General features: G+C 36.2%; 1 protein-coding gene across 17 annotated transcripts in view; it reads right to left on the bottom strand.

Annotated features, from left to right (window-relative positions):
* Positions 1–4,035: 4,035 nt before the first annotated feature.
* dipk1ab (divergent protein kinase domain 1Ab) overlaps positions 4,036–23,380 on the bottom strand; it is a 40,810-nt gene continuing 21,465 nt past the window's right edge. For 9 of the 17 annotated variants that reach the window (XM_017356629.3, XM_073954172.1, XM_073954176.1 and 6 more), the window contains 4 exons: positions 12,347–12,481; positions 9,730–9,837; positions 6,983–7,159; positions 4,036–5,220 (listed from right to left, as the gene is read on the bottom strand). In XM_017356629.3, the coding sequence (XP_017212118.1) occupies positions 4,408–5,220; positions 6,983–7,159; positions 9,730–9,837; positions 12,347–12,481 (1,233 nt within the window). In that variant the 3' untranslated portion in view covers positions 4,036–4,407. Of the gene's footprint in view, positions 5,221–6,982; positions 7,160–9,729; positions 9,838–12,346; positions 12,482–17,283; positions 17,344–20,185; positions 21,871–23,380 lie in introns of those variants that run through there. The other 8 variants (XM_073954177.1, XM_073954171.1, XM_073954175.1 and 5 more) reach the window with 2 other exon arrangements.

Below are 23,380 nucleotides of genomic sequence, written 5' to 3' on the forward strand. Positions count from 1 at the left end.
GTGCTAAAGCTAATTAGGTTTGAAATGAGGGCCATCAAAAATAAAATTGATTTAATTTAAAATTAACTTTTTTTTTGTATGTGCATATAGAAAGGTAAATATTGCATTTTCTAAATATATTATTTTTCAAAAACCTCAAAGAAACGGTTGGATAAGTTAGATGTAGATTATTGAGATACGTAGTCTTACAGTTTTTCTTGTTTGCTTTGATGCAGCCGTCCACTGAAATTCCACTTTTTCAAAACGGTTAACACACAGGCCTAAACAGCAGCACTCATGGTCAAAATGAAACCTTATGCTTGCACAATGCACATACCGTGTCAAAACATTTAAAATATGCCACAAAAGCTAGTTTTACCTTCAAACAACACAACTTGCAAACAAGTATATGAACTATTTCAATCAATCATTACACAATGGACAACAAAAAACTAAATACAGAACTCAGTGTGAATCAGTGCACCATTGCTTGCCATTGGCGTTGTTGTCTTTTTGTTTGGGCTGTCAAATATGACTTTTTGCAAAGAATTCAAGAGTTCCCACTTAGATATGCTTGGCATTTATAGCAGGTTTGGCATGCTGTCCTGGGAGAGAACCCTGAGCTCAGAGAAATTTGAGCCCAGGGCTCCCGCCCGGTCTAGAAGCATATCAGGGGATCCGAGATCAGGTAGGTTCCTTTAGAAGAGGAGAAAAAGGAGGAGATGGGGTGGAAGGGGGGATTCTTCCAAAAAGAAGATTTGAGCAATAAGGAGAAAGTGATCCATTTATATTAAGCTAGGATCATTCTGATTGGATTATTACTGATTACTGGCCAGCAGTGCACAATCATATGACGTGCTCCTCTCGAAATTAGTTTGTGAAACTTCGCTTTGATCCAGAATAAGAAATGCTTTGATTAAACTTATATTGAATTCATGCCATTTTTCAAACTGTGGCTGAAAACTGAAATACTGTTAAAAAAAAAAACAGAAAAAAAAGTTATAAAATACTGTAAATATTACAGAAAACACATGTAAACCAATACACTGTCAAATCTATTGGGAGTATAGAACATAGCCACTATTGACCTCCTGCATCCATGCTGGCACAGAACAACACAGACCTTCCACTGTTTTTAATGTTTGCAGACTGATTGCTAAGTGAAGATTTGTGTGGACTGTCAAATCGGTGCTTTAGTGAATTCATACTGATCTTGGTAGTTTCTAATGGTTAGGAATAGATGGTTTCTGTTTGGTTACTATAGCTAAAACAATGGAGTTTATACTGCTTGAATAACATGCGTGTTAACTGTTTTGAAAAATGGTGGGGAAAATGTGTCAACCCAATGAGAAAGGGTTTACACATTTGCAAGACCGGTCTTCTGCTCTGCTGGGATAGTGATAGTGAAAATGAAGTGGAACCTAGTTTCTTTAATCAGGTCAAAACAAACAAGATAAACTGTAATAATATACTAAAGAAATATTGAAGACTCCATGTGTACCTATTTTTTTACTTTGCCTCCTGGATCATACGTTCAGCTTCAATCATGAAATGTAATTTGTATCTTTTTTTATGTATTTACTAAGTTAAACCTGCATGAAACATCTATATTTTTAGTGTTATAATTTTAGTGTTAAACCATTTACAGTACCTTCTGGTCAACTCTGTTATAATGGTTATAAAAAAAGCATACCAATCTGTAAAACCGTTACTTGACTTGCTTCAAGTGATGGCACTTCCACTGACAAGAAACTGTGGAAGGCATTGAGGCATGTCTCATTAATTTGTACAGATTGTTTTGAATTCAGCAATGGTAGATTAATTATGTTAACTGCATTACGGTGATATTTCAATTAATTTCTCATACATAAAATATTGTTTTAGGCATTGTATGTTAGTTAGCATCTTGAGCTAAAGCACAACATAGTACAAAATGTCAACCCTGTAAAATAACTTCAAATGTTCCCTATCATATTTAAGTATTTTTTTTTATTGTTTACATCACCAGATTCAGTTTATTGTAAATAAATAGAAAGTTGTCGATTTATTGTATATCATTCCAGTTTAAGTAAAATATCTGAAATGTACCCATAATTACATAAGCCACAAGCAGATTAAAACAATAAATACTATTTACTGTTTGGTGAATCTTTTTTGACTCCCTATATGTGTGCACAACAAAACAGGGCTGTCAAAAAATAAATTAGATTGATTTTATAATTTCTAACTAGTCCTTAAAAATCATATTTTAGATGGTACATCTATACAACAGTGCATTAAAAAATAAAACAATTTTGAAAAGTGTTTCATACAGACATTTTTAAAAACAAACTATCCCTGCTACAAACGATAAAACACATATGGTCCACCTATAAAGGCTCCTATAGTACCCTGAGGTGAGCCTATATCAGCAAGGTCTGCTCCTGTCAGAATGGGGTTCCTCTTTTGAAAAAATACTGAACTAGGCACCTTTTGATTGTCTTGTTTCCTGAACAAGGCTCTGCAGGAAGAAGAACAATTTGGCATTTTCTCTTGGCAGTGGAGAACATGCATTAGAGGCAGCATCTCTCTGCAGGATAAGCTTTTATAATTTGGGATTGAGTCAAGACTGAGTAATAGAACAAAACGAGGTGCTACTAAGTCTATAGACAGCAGTCTGCAAATACAGGCTAAAAATAAAGACAAGTAGTTAGGCAAATTATACATGGTCTGATTTCAGTCAGATTGTCCCATTCTGTCTGTTCTGTGTTCTACACTCTCAGAAATAAAGGTACGCATTTGTACACATTTGTACTTAAAGGCAGATGCGCACCCAAGGGTGACCCCCCCAATAGGATTTAGTTGTTGATATAATCAATTTAAATGTACTTATGTAAAATTACAATATTTTCAATAAATAAATTAATAAATAAAACGCAGCCACTAAATCACTGTGAATTGATCAGTGCCACTGACGTAGCTGATTCACACATTTTATTAGGAAATTATTATTTTTGAAAGGAAAAGTTGTTTTATCTGATTGAAAAACACCAATGCAAAGAAAAAAAATAGATTTGAAATCAGCTTTTCAGAATCTAGTTTATTTAGCAACTCCACTGTTTTGCTGATTGACTTAAAAGGGCCAAAAATCAGATTTTGTGGGTGTATTTTGCAAAAAGGTACATCAATAGAAGAATCTGTATTCATATATTGCGGCTTAAAAAGGAGCAGGGATAAATGATATTATTAGGGTCTGTATTTTGTTCAGTTTGTTCATTTGTTTGTTTTATTCATTAATCTACATTAATTTTAGACATTTTTATGGCAAATCTGTATGTTGTACAATACAAGTATGTGAAAAATAACTTACCTGAAAGGTGTTTTTAAACTAAACATTGATTTTTATTTGGTTTGAACAAATACATGCTGAATTATTTCTTTTGGGTTTAAAATGATTTTTGGGGCGGGATCAAAATCAGTGACGTTGTGCAAAACTGCAAGTGAAGTGATGACTCGTCGGTTTCTCAATATTATTCCTAGAAGAGTTTTCTTATTCTATGAGAAGAGCCGGCTTAATTCTTCATGAATGCGCGTGCTTTCCGAAGGCAAGACAGACTTGCCAGTGCCAAGCTGTGAGACCCTATGTTGATGACTGGGTAAGACCATGTCTACGGACCCACGGTACACTGTATTTAGCCTTTCGTGAAGGGTCGTATGTTTCTTTCCATGATACACAGGGTTTGTTGCATGGTTTTTTTCCCACGATCCTGTCAGGGCCGATACAGCAAAGCTGTATGTGTTCTGCAAGTATTTTTTTGTCAGGAGAGCAGTACGAGAATTGGAGAATAGCGAACTTTGTCTTTTATCACTTAAGTTTGTTCACGTTTAGACACCGCCGTGCTGCTGTGTTCACCTAAATCCTCCAGATTAAAAAAGGCAGGGGAAGAGACCTGCTGCACCGAGTCTTTAGACCGGGATTGAGGGAAGTCTCCATTAGCGACTGTTTATATACACGATTATCTTTATAATGATAAAAATTGTGGTTATGTGTATATGAAACTACAAATAACAAATGTAGCAGGGCATTAAATACTGTTTATTTCTTTGCATTTTAACTTTGTAAACTATAAAATCATGTGTCTCAGGGTTTGTGTCTCATTTTGTGAGCTGACAACAGCTGTTCGCTCCCTTCTTTCTCCCCTGCTTTGCTGGCCCCGCCCACTCCTTCCTCTGCTGGCAAAGCTCCACGCCCATTATGATGCATTTTTTAAAAATAATTCTGAGGTAGACTTGAACTGAAAGTGGGGGGTTTCATGGCTCATTAAGATACAAATGTATTCCTTTTGAAAAGGTGCCACCCAGTGACAGCTTTCGTGACAGCTCGTGTACCTTTATTTCTGAGAGTGTACGATGTATATATAAGAACAACAACTTGAGTTTGATAAATTACTAGGAGTCTTTAGTGTGTGATATCTTCTTCCAAAGAAGAGTTTTGAGGTTGTTGAGAATCAGCGAGTGCTCCATTTCCATCTGTTCGCTGGCACCTTTGAGAGCAATGCAAGCGTACAACTGTTTATCCAGTTCGTCTTTAATGTCTGATGGCGCGCCGTACAGAATATAGTCCTTCAATGTGCTGCATACTTTAGCCAGATTGGGTTGTGTAACCTCTGTTGTGCAGCGGTGTTTAGTAAGATCGCATGAAGTAAAGCAGTCCCTTCCATACAAACAATCAGTGTCTTCTTCACAGCGCCTCTCGCGCATCACTTCCTGAAAACCAACTTCAGGCACAATCTGCCTTGCGTCTACCACCTTTATATCGTGGCGCTCTGTATAACCAAACCCCGCAGCGCTAACGTCACACATGAGGAAACTCCCGAATGTGCCGTGGAAGACGTCCTCGACCAGTTCGAACAGGCCGATGGCGATCTTGGCTTTGCGAGGCCAGGACGGGGTGGCCCACTGGTCGATGCTTCGCCGCAAGCTAGCCGGAATCCACAGCTCCACCATCCATGGCAGGCTGACACCATACAGGGGCACATAAGGCACCTTCTCCATCACGTACAGGTCCCCGCAGAAGCCCAGCAGTCTGGGAGTGTGTTCTCGCTCCTGCAGCACCACGGACAGCAGGAATTCATTGAGCTGCAGTAAAGCCCAGGCTGAATGCGCTTCTGACAGTGAAATCTCTCCATCCTTGTTGCTGTCGGCGACTCCCAGCACCAGGGTCAACAGATCTGCTAAGTTTGCTTGGTCTCCTACTTTTGCCTGCAAGAAAAAAAACGTAGGTGAGTGGAGTTAAAATGTTAGTTCATCCAAAAAGGAAAATGAGGTTGTTAATTGCTCGTCCTTGTGTCTTCCCAAACCCAGAGACATTCGTTCCTCTTCAGATGACAAATTAAGATAATTAAGATGAAATCTGAGAGCTTCCTAATCCTCCACAGACAGCAAGATTTCTGACTAAACATCCTCAAAACAGAAAAGATCCATGCGCCTTCAGTGGTTCAATCATATTATCCAGCTACAGAAATACATGTTTGAGCATATAAACAAATATATGAATGTGACACTAATGTATACTAACAGAAGAATTTGATTAGTAAAACATTATGTTTTTTTGTGTGCAGAAAAGTATTGTCGTAGTTTAATATTGGGAATTTATTATATTATTATAATTATAATATTATATAATTATATAATATTAACCACTGAAGACAAATGGTCTGTTTTGACAATGCTTTTTGTCCCTTTCTGTTCTTTGATTGAGTCTAGATTACTGCTGTGTATGGAGGATGAGGGAGCTCTCAGGTTTTATCCAAAAATATCTTTAATTTGTTTACGAAGATTCTTATTTCCCTGTGATGGGTTGCAGCTGGAAGGGCATCCCATGTGTAAATATGCTGGATAAGTTGGCGGTTCATTCCGCTGTGGCGACTACAGGTTAATAAAGGGACTAAGCCGAAAAGAAAATGAAATAAAAAATCAAAGATTCTCCGTCTCAGGGCTTTGAATTGATGTTATTCATTATTGACAGAATTTTCACTTTTGGGTGTAAAAAAGTTTTTTGCCTTTACATACAAAATTGTTTGTTTGTAGACGTTACCAACAAGATTTTTTAAATATTAATAATATTTAATATAATCACAAGTTTCCATTAATTTTTCCATATCTTGATGGCTAAAACATCTTTAATATTTTCACTACTTATTAGCTACTATTATTATTTTGTAGCTGTTGTTATTGTTGTCAAACTGTGTTTATCTTATATTATAATTTCAACAAATAATTTTATAGTCTTCAGTTGCCAAACATTCATTCATCTAATAATTTATTTAGGATTTCTGCCATTTTGACAGTTAAAATGTCAGTTATCTTGGGTTTTTACTGCCATTGTTGGTCTTTCTGATAAGCCTATATTATTATTATTATTATTATTATTATTATTATTATTATTATTATTATTATTATTATTATTATTATTATTATTATTATTATTATAAGCTGCAGCTTCCAAATATGTTGTCCAAGGAATGGATAAATTGATATTAGTGCTACAGTAAAAAAGTAAAAAATTGTAAACACCATGCAGCATCATTATAGATGGATGGATGGATGGATGGATGGATGGATGGATGGATGGATGGATGGATGGATGGATGGGTGGATGGGTGGGTGGAAGATAGAAAGATAGATGGATGGATGGATGGATGGATGGATGGATGGATGGATGGATGGATGGATGGATGGATGGATGGATGGATGGATGGGTGGATGGGTGGGTGGAAGATAGAAAGATAGATGGATGGATGGATGGATGGATGGATGGATGGATGGATGGATAGATAGATAGATAGATAGATAGATAGATAGATAGATAGATAGATAGATAGATAGATAGATAGATAGATAGATGATAGATAGATAGATAGATAGATAGATAGATAGATAGATAGATAGATAGATAGATAGATAGATAGATAGATAGATAGATAGATAGATAGATAGATAGATAGATAGATAGATGTTACACCTTTAGATGGTTGAAAACCATTTCTTTGAACTTCTGCATTGATGTGCCTTTGGTTGGCCTGCTGAAGGAGGCAGACTCTTTTCGGGGCTCCAGTTCAAAACCCAGATCATAATGAGGGTCTTCCTTCATCTGGCACTTAATGATCCCTTCCATGTCACCCCAACTGCCAGAATAGACCTAAATGAATAAGGTGACACGTGACCTTTGTGTTCATTATCCACACTATTACTCATGGCATTCTTGAAGTAATTACAAATATTTTTAATATGATGAGCATTTGCTCGAAAGAAAAAGAAGAAAAAAAGAAGAAGAATACCAACATTAGATAATAATGCATACGTATAAGAATAATGTATACAGTTTTATGCAAATGTTTGGGCACCCCTCTGTGTGCTCTTTTTTTATAAGAGATATGCCATTTGGTTTCTAAAGAAAGCTAGATAATGTCATGTTTTTCGGACAGATATACATAGTGTAGCTTAATTACCATGTGTGAAATTAAATTAAAACCAAAAAAATAGGCTGAAACAAATTTTGGGCCCCCTCTGTTTTGTGTGGATTTCAAAGTCTGTAGTCACTTAATGCTGATTGATTACAACACAAGATTAATGTGAAAATGGAGTGCCTCAGTGAACCTTAAAAACCTTAACACAGGTGCAAATAATCATGAACAAAGATATTTAAGACAGCTGACTGCTAGTTGTGTTTCTCCTCATTGTGAACAAGAAAGTAGCAGCATGGGAACCTCAAAAGAACTTCCTAATGAACTGAAAAATAGAATAATTCACCAACATAAATTAGGAGAAGTGTGCAAAAAGAAATCACAAAGGTCTCTATCTCTACAGTCAGAAATATAGTAAGAAAATGGAAGGCCACAGAGACAGTTATGGTGAAAGACATAGTGGCAAGAAACTAAATAAATACAAAAATATATATATGAATATATAAAAGGAAACATATCTAAAAGGCAAAGGCGAATCATGATTAGAATGGTCACAAACAAGCTACAGACCACTTCCAAAGTGCTCCAGGAACGTCTTGCTGCCTATGATGTCATTGCACATCGTTCCACAGTTCAGCGCACTCTTCACAAAAAAACAGCTTAATGAAGGTGACGCAAAAGAAGCCTTTTCTAAATCTTGCCACAAGAAGAGTCCTATGAGGTACGCAAAGGCTCATCTGAACAAGCCTGATTCGTTTTTAGAAAAATATACTGTAGACAGATTCCACAACCGGCAATTTGCATGGAGGAAAAAGAACACATCGTTCCAGGAGAAAAACCTGCTCTCTACTGTAAAATATGTTGGAGGGTCCATGCTTAGCAGATGTGTGGCAAGCACAGGTACTGGAAACCTTGTCAGAGTTGAAGGTCACATGGATTCCACCCAGGATCAGCAGATTCTGAAGAACAATGTTGGCAGTTGGCAGTTAAGCCAGGGTTGGATGTTTCAGAAGGAGAGTTATCCTAAGCACAGTTCCAGATCTACCAAAAGATTCATGCTCAGACACGATACAATGTTCAAGAATGGCCATCCCAGCCCCTAGATTTAAAAATCATCGAAAATCTATGGATTGATTTGAAAAGGGCTGTTCATGCTCGGCACCCATCCAACCTGACTGAACTGGAAAAATTTTGCAAGGAAGAATTGTCCAAATTGCCTTCATCAAGAATTCAGAGACTTATCCCTGGCTATAGGAAGCGTCTGCAGGCTGTTATTTTAGCAAAAGGTGACTCTACAGAATATTGATGTCATTATTCTTTTGGGGTGCCCAATTTTTTCCACCTGTCTGTATTTGTTATGACTTAAATTGCATTGCAACTGTTTATTAAATAAATGTTATGTCAGAACATCAGTAAAATATATCCAAATGAAATTCCTGATTTGAAAGGCCAGCAGCCTATGACTGGCAATTCTGAAAATAATCAGGGATGCCCACAGTTTTGCATAAAACTGTATGTATAATAATAATGCATGTTTAACAGCAGTGCCTTAAAAAGTGAATAAAGTGCAAATATTTTAGTTTTTAGTTAAAGTTTTTATTTACATATCCCAAATATGCTAGAAACATTACACATTCTAAGTAAATCATTCAAGGTAAATCAAAGTGTTATAAAGAGATTACAAAGAGATTTTTTAAAGAATTTTGTTTATATTTATTTACGAGAGCCAAATAAACTGAATATTAACCTCTAACCATTGACTTTCTAAGCACTTGTTTTTCTTTCTATGGATGTCAGCGGTGACAAGTTTCCAGCTTTCTTCAAATATCTTTAGTGTTTAACAGAAAAATGAAACTCCTAAAGGTTTAAAAAGCACTTGAGTGTGAGTAAATTGTAAGGAAATCTTTACTTTGGGTGAACAATCCTGGCAGCTGTTTTTGTTTTCCAAAGAATTAATGAATTATCTCATTAAACTACACACCGCTATTATTTTGAACACACTCCTTAGCTAATTACTCGAAACAAGCAGCACACATGACTATTACACAACTAGTGAATCATTTGCAATGTACAAATATAACCATGCTAATAGCAGTGGTTCAAGAGATTACTGATGTTGTGCTGCTATGTATTTAACACACTTGTATATCTATTAATAAGAGTCAATCGGTTTATTGTATCCATCCTTACTCATGATTCATGATTACTGTGCATACAAATGTTTATTTTGTATATACCCTGATCATCGAAAACATGCACTCATTAAATCGCACAACAGCTATATTAAGGAGCTGCTGTGTCTGACCTGATTGCTGGGTTTGGCAGAGAGACACTTCCCCAAGTAAAGAGTGTCCTTCTCACACAAGCTGTTGCAGGCTGAACCATCAATCACCCCCTTCTGGAATTTATCACACTAGAAAAACATGGAGATACGCATACGTCAAACTCTATGCTGAATTATTCATTCAATTCCATGACATAGCAGCACTCCCTTAAGATTGCCTGATCCATTTCTTTCGACTGTATCTTATATGATAACCCTCCTCTAGATGGCACCCTTCTTTATGTAATCTTGCATTGGGTGTCCAACAGTAGTGGAAGTGAACTCTCAAATTAAACCATCACATGAATATACATATATACTATGCATCCTTCATAATGTATTAAAATACTATTTTGCACTCGTTTATTGTGGTTCTGTGTATCTTCTGTTCATTCTGATCCAGTCTATTTCAATTCAAAAAACTTTTACACTGAGAAGTTCATGCTCATATGAAGTCACTTGCATGAATGTTTATTCACAACTGATTGTATAAGCGTTTTTGAAATAAAAACATTTTTTGTAAAATATTTTGTATTTTGTATGTTTGAACGAGTGTTAGTGTTTATGCACACATCAAGTTTATATTCATATGCGAGAATCAAGTTTACTGCATATGCATAGATCAAGTTTATATGCGAGTATAAGTGTGTTTGCATGTAGCAAGCTTATATGTATGTGCATATGTGGGTGTAGGCATGCATCCAGTTTATATGTATATTTACAAGTCTCTTATAAATTGTTTTGAATGTCTCATAGTATAGGCGTACAGTTGAAGTCAGAATTATTTTGCCCCCATGTTTATTTTTTTCCCCAATTACTGTTAAACGGAGAGATTTTTTTTCAACACATTTCTAAAAATGTTAGTTTTAATAACTCATTTATTGAATATATAACTGATTTATTTCATCTTTGCCATGTTGACAGTAAATAATATTTGACTAGATATGTTTCAAGACACTTCTATACAGCTTAAAGTGACATTTAAAGGCTTAACTAGGTTAATTAGGTTAACTGGGCAGGTTAGGGTAATTAGGCAAGTTGTTGAATAACGATGGCATGTTAGCTTAAAGAAGCTAATAATTTTGACCTGTTTTTAAAAAAAATAAAAAAATTAAAAACTGCTTTTATTCTAGCCAAAATAAAACAAATAAGATTTGCTCCGGAAGAAAAAAATATTATTAGTCATACTGTGAAAATTTCCTTGCTCTGTTGAACATTATTTGGCAAATATTTTAAAAAGAAGATAATTCAAAGGAAGGCTAATGATTCTGACTTCAACTGTATATGCGAGTAATTTATAGGTGTATATGTACTTGTTTTATGTTTTGATAAGCAAAGATATGACCAATAGGCAGAAAAAATGAGCATCTTATGCATGCCAACAAGTTGAAATTTCTTTTTTTATATAATGCTTGTTTTTGATCAAATGTATAAACAAATGTAGTTTTTTGACTCATTATTTAGTTTGTTTGTTTTAATTCTCTATTTTGAGTTAAAACAAGATAACAGATGAGCTTTTTTGTGGCTTCAAAATAAACAGAAAAACTAAATATTTTCTTTCTTCAGATGTTTCATTTTCCAGAATCCGCTTGTTAAGTGTGACGTCACTCGAAGTGGCTTCCAGGTCCAATCGCTCTATTCAACTGTATGGGGAGACTCATCAAATGGTAATTATAATCATTTACAAAGCGATTTAATCCATGCTTAATATCCGATGGCCAGAAAATGACTCATTTTTTTTATAAATTATTAAAACTTTGGTATTTGTTATGCAGCAAGCCCAGAGATTGTTGTGTACACGATGACTTTAAATAAAATTTACTTTAATTTGTGATACGTATTAAAAGTGATCATAAACTAATAATTTCTCAACTCAAATGAGTGACGGCTTGGACCTGGAAACAGTATTACATACGTCACCAACACTTCACAAATTAACAAGCGGATAAATGGAATAATTGAATCAATGGATAATACACGGATCATTAGGGGTCCAAAGAATTTTATTAAACAGTAATTATAACTTTTTTCAACTAAAACCATATTGTATCTGATTAGCTATTTTTAATGAGTGAATGTGAAAAAAATTAAAGGATTCATTACAAAATGAAAGGATAAACTTTTTTTACATAAACATATTTTCAGATTTCAAGAAAACTCATCTTATACTCAACTTTTTTATACTCAAATATTCAACTTTTTTTGTACTATCATTTAACAGGCACCTACCACATTCCCCCCAAAACAATTGAGTTGAATGACAGCAAGTTTGTCAACTCTCTTTTGACTACTATGACTATTAATGAGTCAGTCTCATTATATTTTTCTTTCTTTTTATTTATTTATTTTGAAAAGGAGGGTCATCATGGATTTATTGTTTTGTTATTCGAAGCAAAGTTAAATGTACAATGTATATTTTCTGCAGGGTTATTGTAGCTTAAAACCTAAACCATAAAAATGTCAATTATTTTTACATAAACATTTGTCAAAGTCATAGTAACTGAGTAAATAAAAAAATACATTTCTGAAAAATAAAGAAAATGTTATTAATCAAGAAATACCTATTAATAAAGTATATAGTAAAGAAATAAAAACTCACAATAGTGTTTTTGCACTCGTGTCCCCGGCACAGCTCTGTGTATGAAGAGTATTCAACGTACACCACCCAGCTTCCCACGAAAACCGCCAACCAGGAGAAAAACAGGAACTTCATGTGTAGGTATGAAAACCGGGCCTGTGCAAAAACAGATGGACAAAACAAAATATCCCCATTTTACAAATATCTACAAATTTTCTTGAAGTTTTGCTCAAAAAGGCAGTGATTATCAGGTTCAACAAAGCCTGTTTTACAGTTTTACAAAAATGTTCTTCATATCACCACTTACTTCATAAATCACATAGAATGATTTAGCAAAGTTTTTGGTTCCTTTTCTAGACTGAATGTCTCAGGAATGTTGCATGTCTATGCAGGGTCAGAGATCCTTGGGATTTCATCTTATCTTTTCTTGACAATTAAATATCTTAATTTGCATCAAAAAATGAATAAACGGGTCAGTGATTTGGAGTGACATAAGGGTGGGTAATTAATAACTGAATCAAACTTTTTGGGTAAACTAACCCTTTGAGTTTCACATTTTCCAGATGCCAAACAAGCAAAAATAAATAAATAAATAAAATTGAAATATGCATATACATTTTTTTTTTATTTTAAATATAGTTTTCTAATTTAAAAACCTAAAACACAATGCTCATATAAATGTTTTCTTGTGAGTTGAAACACTACTATCATATTCATTTGACCTTTGAGGCACTGCACCCAGAAAAATCCTCTCATCTTTTATTTGTGTGTGACCTTTTAAAGCTCAGAGTGCAGGGAAACTATCATCTTGACAGTCACACAGGATGTGTGATCCACTATAAAAAAAAACCCTCACTTCAGAAATGGAGGGCAATTTATGAAATAACACTTTTACCTACATTTCCAAAAACAACAGAGGGCAGAATTTATCCCAAGCTTATTTATGGAACAATAAACAGGAAAATCTTTGCAAATCCATTAGGCCATTTCCCAGAAGCAGACTCCTCTGACAGAGTGCTTGACTTTTATATACGGTCAATTTTCTCTTTTTCCTGTGGGCAGATTTTCACAAGGAGAAAAGTCGACTAATGTATGTTACAGCTTCATCTTAAAAATAATTGCTAATGTTTTAGAGAGATGTGGGAATAGATTTTAGACAAAGAGCCACGTCAAAGCTTTCCTGAAAATACAAGTAAGAGTGAGCAGAGTGGCACACAGACAGCTCATTTCAGCAGCATCATAGCCCTCCGCGCTCTGACATTTCCTTATCCACGAAAATCTGAGCTGACAGAACTTCTCTTCTGGCATGAAGAGAAGGAACGGGTCTCACTGTGAGTGTGATTGCCTGAAGTGGCTCCACGAGAAAGAATTTACATCTGGGCCCTTTGTTTCTGACAGGCTCTTGGTGTGGTAGTTTGCTGATTGCTTTTTATTACCGGTAAGAGAGTTTGTTTAAAATGATCTTGATGAAAGCACATTAACATGTCCTCCAATTTTTTGCCCATATAAATCATTTGTCACTTTCCTGATATATGACCCATAAGAGCAATTACTAAAATAGGCCCCGTCACAAATAAGACACGATGCGTTGTGTGCTTTTATAACGATGATATTTGCATTGGAAATATGTGCCTCTGTCTACATTTTGGTAAAATGTAAACTTTGTTGCTCTGGGTACGTTTCTTAAACCCAGGCTCAATGGAGATATAAGATACATTTTTGAGAACATAGAAATATGTACCCTGGACTATGTTACAGTTTTTGTTTTCACAAACCAACTAGAGGTCATCCTGTACATTTTGACAATCTTAAATAATTTAATGGGGCATGTTTTCTGAGTAGGGTCTGTCTGTTAGACAGGGGCATAACAAGAAGGGTCGTAACTAGAGACGTAACTTGAAATTATGGAGACCCATATCATATGTAACCTATTGTTGGCAAGATGGCACTGTAGCCATTAGTTATTAACATCTACACCTATGCCACACCTAAACCCAACCATCATAGTTATCAACTACCCCAACCCTTAACCCAACCATAACGTCTATACCTACTCCACACCTGAACTCAACCTTCACAGTTATTAATGTCTACAACTATCACAACCCTAAACCCAAGCATCATAGTTATAAACGTCTATTTCTACTCCAACCCTTAACCCAACCATCACAGTTGTTAATGTCTATACTAACTCCATACCTAAACCCAACCATCACAGTTAAAAATATCTATACCTACCCCAACTTCAGACCCACTATCATAGTTATTAACGTCTACACCTACCCCAAGCTTTAACCGCACCATCAGTTATTAACGTCTACCAACCACAACCCTAAACCCAACCATCAGTTACTAACGTCTACACCTTCCTCAACCCTTAACCCAACCATCACAGTTATTAACGTCTACACCTTTCCCAACCCTTAACCCAACCATCACAGTTATTAACGTCTACACCTTTCCCAACCCTTAACCCAACCATCACAGTTATTAACATCTACACCTTCCCCAACCCTCAACCCAACCATCACAGTTATTAACGTCTACACCTTTCCCAACCCTTAACCCAACCATCACAGTTATTAACGTCTACACCTTCCCCAACCCAAAACCCAACCATCACAGTTATTAACGTCTACACCTTCCTCAACCCTAACCCAACCATCACAGTTATTAACGTCTACACCTTCCCCAACCCTTAACCCAACCATCACAGTTATTAACGTCTACACCTTCCCCAACCCTAACCCAACCATCACAGTTATTAACGTCTACACCTTCCCCAACCCTAACCCAACCATCACAGTTATTAACGTCTACACCTTCCCCAATCCTCACAGTTATTCAAGTCTACACCTTCCCCAAACCTTTGCTCCACCTCCCACGTCTGGCGCCATTTATGGTAAGTAAACCAGTCATGCTGGAAAAGCCATCTATATGGAGGTAAGCAGACAGCGGTATTGCCCAGTAGTGTTCATTTCTCAAATATAATGCAGCCATTATGTACCTTCAGTTTTCAGAAATGTATCTCTTGGCACATTTTCCCAAAGAGCCTGTATTGGCTTTGTTGCATGTTTCAGATGGCAAACACACTACAGGAAAGGTAACTAACAGGCTTACAGTCCGGGTCCGGACATAGAATCCGTCCCAAATGGACCCAAACATATAGCCTAGAGATCTGTGTAGGACTGTGTTTTCAGTTGTGCTCTTGTTGGATTTCATTCCACACCAAATTGCTCCCGCTATTTATTGACTATTTGTTCACCCGTTGTCCATTGTTCCTGCTCAGTTAATATGTTGATGGCCTCTCTTTGCCTAACCTTTATGATTGGTGTAGATCCAGCTCTGCCAGCATGAATGAGGTTTTATTTTCCATTGTGGTGCCGATTACGGAGCTACCGATAATGGAATGTTAATACAAATGCAGTGTTGCCTTGGTAATGCAAGTGTACTCTAACCAAAAGAAATCAATACTCTAAAATATCAATTTTTAAAAATGTGTTGACATTTATTATCAGCATAGTTGCACTGTCATTATTTTTTACATCTGCTAGATTGTGCTTTATTTTAAAATGCAACTGTGGGTGAACTATGAACTATATGGTTGTTGTACACCCAAATCAACAGAATAAAGTGACATTGGTCAAAATACCACAGAAACTATAAAAACTAGAATACAAATATGGGCAATACATTTTTAATCACAATCAAAATTCATACTTTTATAATTGTAATTGTGAATAGAAGATCAAGAGCAGTTCCATAAGAATTTTTCCAGATAATATTTTCCCCATTGGAATTTTAGTATTTGTTAAAGCATTACTAGCCATACTAACCAGCTACAATTTAAATCACCTTCCAAACTAAACCAAACCAACTCTTACTATCAAACATGTGACCCTGTTAAGACCCTATTAAACATACAAACACAATGACTTAGTACATTTATCACTTACAACTAAACTGACAACAGTGTCTGTTTCAATAAATGATGATCTGTTCAGTTAATTTCTCAGTAAAGTAGCAATGCATAACTAAATACTCATGATAGCTTACAGCCCCCTCACCTAGTCAAAATAATCACAATATGATTGCTGTATTTGCAAGCAGCATATGCTAGTGAGGCTTTATGTGGTATATTTTTTTGGAAAACAGGGACATTTTCGAGGACAGCTGCGGGTGAGGTCAGAATACCAAAAAGCAATCCCCAGAAAACATGGACGTCTGCTCACCCCATGGCAAGCAACTAAAAAAAGAAAATATTATGTGACAACATGACAAACTGAGAGAAGCAACTGAACAAATCAATGGAGCATAATACCAAAATAAGGATATGCTGATTTTGACATATACTAAAGTGGAGCACACTAACTGTAAATAAATGTTTTTAACCTTTTAAATAAAGGTGATTAGTGAAGATGGTGGAAATGGTGGGATGATATAAAATTTTATGTAAAGGTGATAATTCATTATTTCAGTTTCTTTGGAACCACAAACATATTGTTTGCAAATCAAATCTCAGAGGACCAGTTTGCTGAACTTTGCTCGGCTCACTGCAAACAGCTACACTGCTTGCAACATTTATAAGAAATGCTAAATTATTAACCAGAACGATTGCAGCTTTGCATCTCTATAGCACTGTAGATAGCGTTTAACCATTTGGTGACATCCCTGACCCACCCGATAAAATCCAACAGAGTGGGACATATAGGAGTCTGGTTGTTAAAACAGATGTTTTTACAATCAATCCCACATAGAGATTCACAAAACACATAATTTATTTTGTGCTTGAGTTAGAATGAGGTCAACCTTGCTGGAAGTGTATACTTATTTGGAAATCTTGATTTTGGAGGTTTGGTACTTGGCCATTTAAATGTTATTTATGTGATTTTTCCTTCATATTTTCCAAAAAACAATTTGTATAACAGTGTTAAGTATTTTATGAGTTATGTACTTACATTGTCCTAAATGTTTCAAAGAATGTTTGCCATGCTTATGGTGTCACACACCCTTGATTTCTGGCTTGGATTTATAAAAAACAGGAAAACATAAAAGACATTTTAATATGTTATAAAAAACCTTCCTATGTATTTATTATAATAAAACAGTGCTGCTTCATCACCGCATGATCACGACTATAAAGAATGGAAGCGGTGGCATAATAAAAGCTCTGCTGCTTTTATGGCACGTCATGCTCATCTCTCAAGTAATGCCAAGTTCAGACAGCATGATTTTCAAAGTAGTCGTGTCACAGATGTTTTCACACTGCATGACTATCTGGGCAAGCGTTTTGTCGCTGCTTTATGCCGAGTTCAGACAGCATGATTTTAGACAGGTTTAGAGAAATCGCTGACAAATGCCTAAAATCACAGGCAAATCGGTGCTCACGCATGTGAGTAACAATCACACAGTATAAACTATCAAAGACACGATCTGAGAGAATCGCCAATGAGTCGCCGATGCCTGTTACATATTTGGCGTGCCGAATATCTGGAGCTGTCTGCGATTCAAATCATGCCGTGTGAAATGAGTTTTGACTGAAAATAACATTGGCGATTGCCTACAGCCAATGAGAGAGCAGCATTCACTTGTGTGTGTGTGTGTGTGTGTGTGTGTGTGTGTGTGTGTGTGTGTGTGTGTGTGTATCTGCAAGCCAGCGGGAGGTTGAAGGAGAAGTTAAAAGCGTTCATTTTCGGTTTATTTGGACCCAAGAAATGGAGGAAAAACTAGTGGAGGTTTGACAAGAGCACCCGTGTCTGTTTGATGTTTTATACAAAAAGTTAAAAAGAAATTCCCTTTAAACCCAGGTGAGCAAATATGTACATTTTCTACCCCATTAAAGGCTTTTTTTCTCGTTATAGTTTTAATAACAAAAGATATACTACATGTTTTTGGCTGTGAGACGTTTGGACAAAGTTGTCGGCAATTCTTCCTATTTTAAAGTCATGCAATGTGAAAGCCCCTGTCGCTGATCCATCTTGCAGTGTAAACAAAGCAGCGACAAAACGCTAGCCCAGATAGTCATGCAGAGTGAAAACATCTATGACTTGACTACTTTGAAAATCATGCAGTTTGAACACGGCATAATTGCTTTGGTGGTCTCATTTTAGAGATAATCCTTTGTTTCCACTATGGTAAATAAGTTTTGCATACTTTAACTCAAACATGACCATGATTTCTGGAGGAGTCCAAAAGGATGTAATAAAGATGTAAACGAAGATTACATGATTCAACAGTCAGTCATGGTGCCATCAAATACGCCTTTGTTTGTTACCCACTCTCTAGCATTAAAAATGACATACACAATGACATAATGTTCCTTCTACATTTAAGTAGACCAGTAAAATGTCTCCTAAAATTTTGCCCATTCTGAAATGAATACCATTTGCCTATATTTAGGCAATTAATTAACTGTATATTTATTTTTTTCCCCATTATCCATTAAACCACAAGTAGTTGCAGTGTTGTAACTGCTGTTGCTTTTGAACTCTCTGCCTTTAAATTGCTTAGCAATTTTTATAATTGACTTCAATGATTACATTGCTCCACAAGAGGCCATTTTTATACGTATCAAAAACTTTTGTATTAAAAGGGACCAAAAAAAAGGGCGTAAACAAGGACATTATTTTGCCTGGAAATGGATGGAGCATGATATAGCATGTGCCACAAGAAAAAAACTACGAAAAAAACTGCTTTCCACCACAGACATTCAAGCTGTTGTTTTATTATTCATTAATATGAGCCCACAGATGGGATGTAATATAAATGCACACAAATGAACATGCTCCCATTTGCCCTGCAAATCATTAAAGACTCAAGAGTGAATGATCTCATTCCATGTCAATGGTAGTTGACGATTCTGTATACTGCTGAAGATTAAGCTGACACAAAACAGACCTGATGGAGCCTCTTTTCTCTATTAATGATGATATGCTGGACAGTGACTTTCTTCTTCTTCAGTCTGTTTTGTTTATAGCTCAGTGTCAGTTCAGTTTCTCTCTCATCCTGGCGTTTTATCTCAGAGAACATCCAAATTTCTAACTGACAGTAAGCCTCTTTTAATCAGCCTCCTATTTCATGGTACAAGCCTGAGTAAGATTTAATCGGTACTCTATTTTGATAAAGCAAATCCAGTTATTTTGAGAGCCTGGAGACGAACAAATACCAATATCCTAACCAGAGCTGATCTAAACCAACAAACAAAATACCAATAATGTAACATGATTGATTTCAAGTCCCAGCTGACAAGAGTAAACCTCACAGTCTGAACTGGCCCTCCAGGAGAGTTTTGCAATGATGCTGGTGGTTATAGTCAGATTTAAGATTATATCATACATGTGCCATCGATGGCAATAACCTAGTGCTTGTGCAGCATCATATAACACCATAGTGCTCATGGCAACCCAGGTTCAATTCCCAGCTTAAGGACCTATGCTGATCCTTCCCCTCTCTAATCCCAATACTTTCCTGTTTGTCCTGGACTATTCTATCGCAATAAAAGGTGAAACCCCTTAAAAAAAATAATAAGTGTGCTGATAATCAATAGCAGTAAATTATAGTAAATACTCTAGTGTTTTAAACCAGGCTATACTAAAGTACTTATATTAATAGGCAATTGTGGTATATTCTATAGTTGCTGGCTCCTCAATACTACACACTATATTTTATTACAATTCACCACAGGTACTGTAGTAAAAACTAAAGTATACTAAAATACCTGTGGTATACTACGAGTACAGTATTTATTACAGTTATTCAGTTCACTGGTTAATTCTACAGTATGCTGAAGCAGACATTAAAAAAGTGTTGTATATATATGTGTGTGTGTGTGTGTGTGTGTATATATATATATATATTTACTGATTGGATCCAAGACCAGCGACGAGATGATCTCAAGGTTTCCATAATCCGGGACCAGGCCGTATCCTGAGCTGCTGTTGCGCTGGTGGTCATGGTGGAGTGGAGAGTATGAGACTGATTCCAGTGACACTCCAGGGACAGATGAGTCTTCGCTGTGGCCAGCTTCCAGCCTCCACCGCTGAGACTGCAGCACTGCACAAGACTTTTGGCCAGCGGAGAAATTAAAATGGTCGTGCCCAACTGGGTCTGGTTTCTCTCAAGGGTTTTTTCTTCACTCTCCTATCGGTGAAGTTTTTTTTTCCCACTCCGCAGTCGCCTCTGGCTTGCATGGTTCAGGATCAGTAGAGCTACGCATCGATGAATTTGCTCTTCAGTGTTTGGACTTTCAGTAATGACTTTAAACCACACTGAACTGAGCTAAACTGAACTGAACTTAAACACTAAAAACTGAACTACCCTGATCCAGTTACTATGACCATTCATGCGAAGCTGCTTTGACACAATCTACATTGTAAAAGCGCTATATTATATATATACAGCTGAATTGAATTGAATTGAATAAAATATAACACATTTTACTGTGGTGTGGTCAAAAACACTATAAGTTTTTTTTATTACACATAGACATGTATGATTCAATGACTAAATATTTAGATTTTTTTAATTTAACAGGTAAATTAAACCAATGAGGAAAACTGTTAAAGAGCCCCTATTATGGGTTTTGAAAATGAGCTTCCATGCAGTGTGTAAAACAGCACTAAGTGAATAAAAACATCTAGCTGAGGTTAAATCTGAAAGTGCACTGTTTAAAACTATTGATTCTTTAGGGTAATAGTTGACTCTTTAGGGAATAGTCGAATAAGCAAATCGAGTAGGGTTCAGATCTTTTACTTGATTGCATCGACGTCGACATGGTAAATCAGCAAATATGTAGTAGTCACTTCAGACACTAGTGGAGGCGCGGGGGATCACGGGACTGATCATGACGCAAAGATGATGATCACTGACGGATGAAGATTTGGCTATGGGGAATAAAGGGTTAAAGTTTATTTTCATAACAATAACACAGTATAGCCAACCTAGAGCTGTGTTTGTTCCTGTCATTTTTCTGATGATTGATACAATAACCTGCAGCGGGGGATTCGCCAGCCATTTGCTATTGAAGGAGCAGCAGAGACTATGGGACTTTGTCAGACTTTAACAGGGACTTTGTCAGTAACTTTTACAGTTAATTTGGGACTATTTCTTCTTCCTTCGGATCATAACATGTAAGTGTCATTAAAATTGTTGCCTCATTTTGTGTAGTTTGTAAGATATGTGTTTAATTGTGTGTTATAAGTTGTAATCACCCTGCGTGGCTTGTAATCACGTATCGATTAAAGATCAGTAAATAAACTAAAAGTAAAGTATAGATCATAAATACGTTTCTAAACTGGCGATCGTCTGGTGTTTGTTTTTGCTATGGTCACCATCAGCTGCTCCTCACACTCGCGGCGCAGTCAATTTTTAAATATTTCAACTTTTGCCACTGTGTGGATTAACACTGAATGTGTGTGGTTATGACTTGGGGTCAGCATTGAGAGTAGAGAAATTTGCTGGTGTTTAACTGCATTGCTCTATTTCATTTGTGCATTGGGCTCTCACATGCTTTCTGTTACTTCATACTGTAGCTGTATAGGCATTTCTCTCTGTCTCGTGCTGAACGCAGTTGACCAATCACAACAGACTGGATCATCGGTCCAATCAGCGCAGATTGGAGGGGTTTGGGAACAGATAAATTGTTGAACGATTCATATAGGAGTCGCTGAGATAATTAGGTAAAGATAAAGAAACCCACAACACCAAAATATGATCTTTTTAAATACATAATAGGGGCTCTTTAAGCATTTATTAATCTAAGGTCATGTTCATATTTTGGTTATTATTTAAAAACACATATGAAAAATTAAAGCAAAAATAATAATTGTTTTATTCAGTGGAGCAAATAACATAGAAGTTATATTTTTTTATTCATTCATTCATTTTATTTCAGCTTAGTACCTTTATTAATCTGGGGTTGCCGAATGCAGAATGAACCGTCAACTTATCCAGCATATGTTTTACGCAACGGAGGGCCTTCCAGCTGCAACCCATCACTAGGAAACACCCATATACCCTCATTCACTATGGACAATTTAGCTTACCCAATTCACCCATAGCGCATGTCTTTGGACTTGTGGGGGAAACCGGAGAACCCAGAGGAAACCCACACGAACATGGGGAGTACATGCAAACTCCACACAGAAATGCCCAGCTGAGGCTCGAACCAGTGACCTTCTTGCTGTGAGGTGACAGCGCTACCCACTGCAGCACCACGTCATTATATTTTTAAACTAAAAATAACGTGACTTCTTTGGATGCCATCTTTACTAGCACACTAAATACTGTGGCACCCATCAAATTAAAAAAGGCTAGAGAGATTAAAACTATACCATGGTATAATAGTCATACTCGTGCGCTCAAAACAGCAACCCGCGCCCTGGAACGTAAATGGAAAAAAACTAATTTAGAGGTCTTTAGAATTGCGTACAAAGACAGTATGTCCAGCTATAGGAGGGCTCTAAAATCTGCCAGGACCGAGCACCTGCGCAAACTGATAGAAAATAATCATAACAATCCTAGATTTTTATTTAACACCATCTCTAAATTAGCAAATAATCGGTCATCCTTGGAACAAACTACTCCACCGCAAATTAGTAGTGATGACTTCATGAATTTTTTCAGTAATAAAATAGAAGGCTTTAGACAGAAAATAGGAGATGCCAAACTTTCTGCACCGGCTTATACTCCAAATCCTGTAAATATTTCATTAAATCATAATAATAACCTACACTGCTTCAAAATCATAGAACATGAAGAGTTAGTAAAAATTATAAATAGCTCTAAACCAGCTACGTGTATGCTGGACTCAATTCCAACAAAATTACTGAAAGAGCTGCTACCTGCTATAGGAGAACCTCTTCTTAACATTATCAACTCTTCTTTATCTATAGGCCATGTTCCAAACTCTTACAAGCTAGCTGTTATTAAGCCTATTATTAAGAAACCGCAACTAGACACCAACAACTTAGCTAACTATAGGCCTATTTCAAATCTTCCATTTATGTCTAAAATACTAGAAAAAGTTGTTTCCACTCAATTATGCTCTTATCTGCA

Source organism: Danio rerio, chromosome 6, assembly GCF_049306965.1.
Source record: "Danio rerio strain Tuebingen ecotype United States chromosome 6, GRCz12tu, whole genome shotgun sequence".
NCBI lineage: Eukaryota > Metazoa > Chordata > Actinopteri > Cypriniformes > Danionidae > Danio > Danio rerio.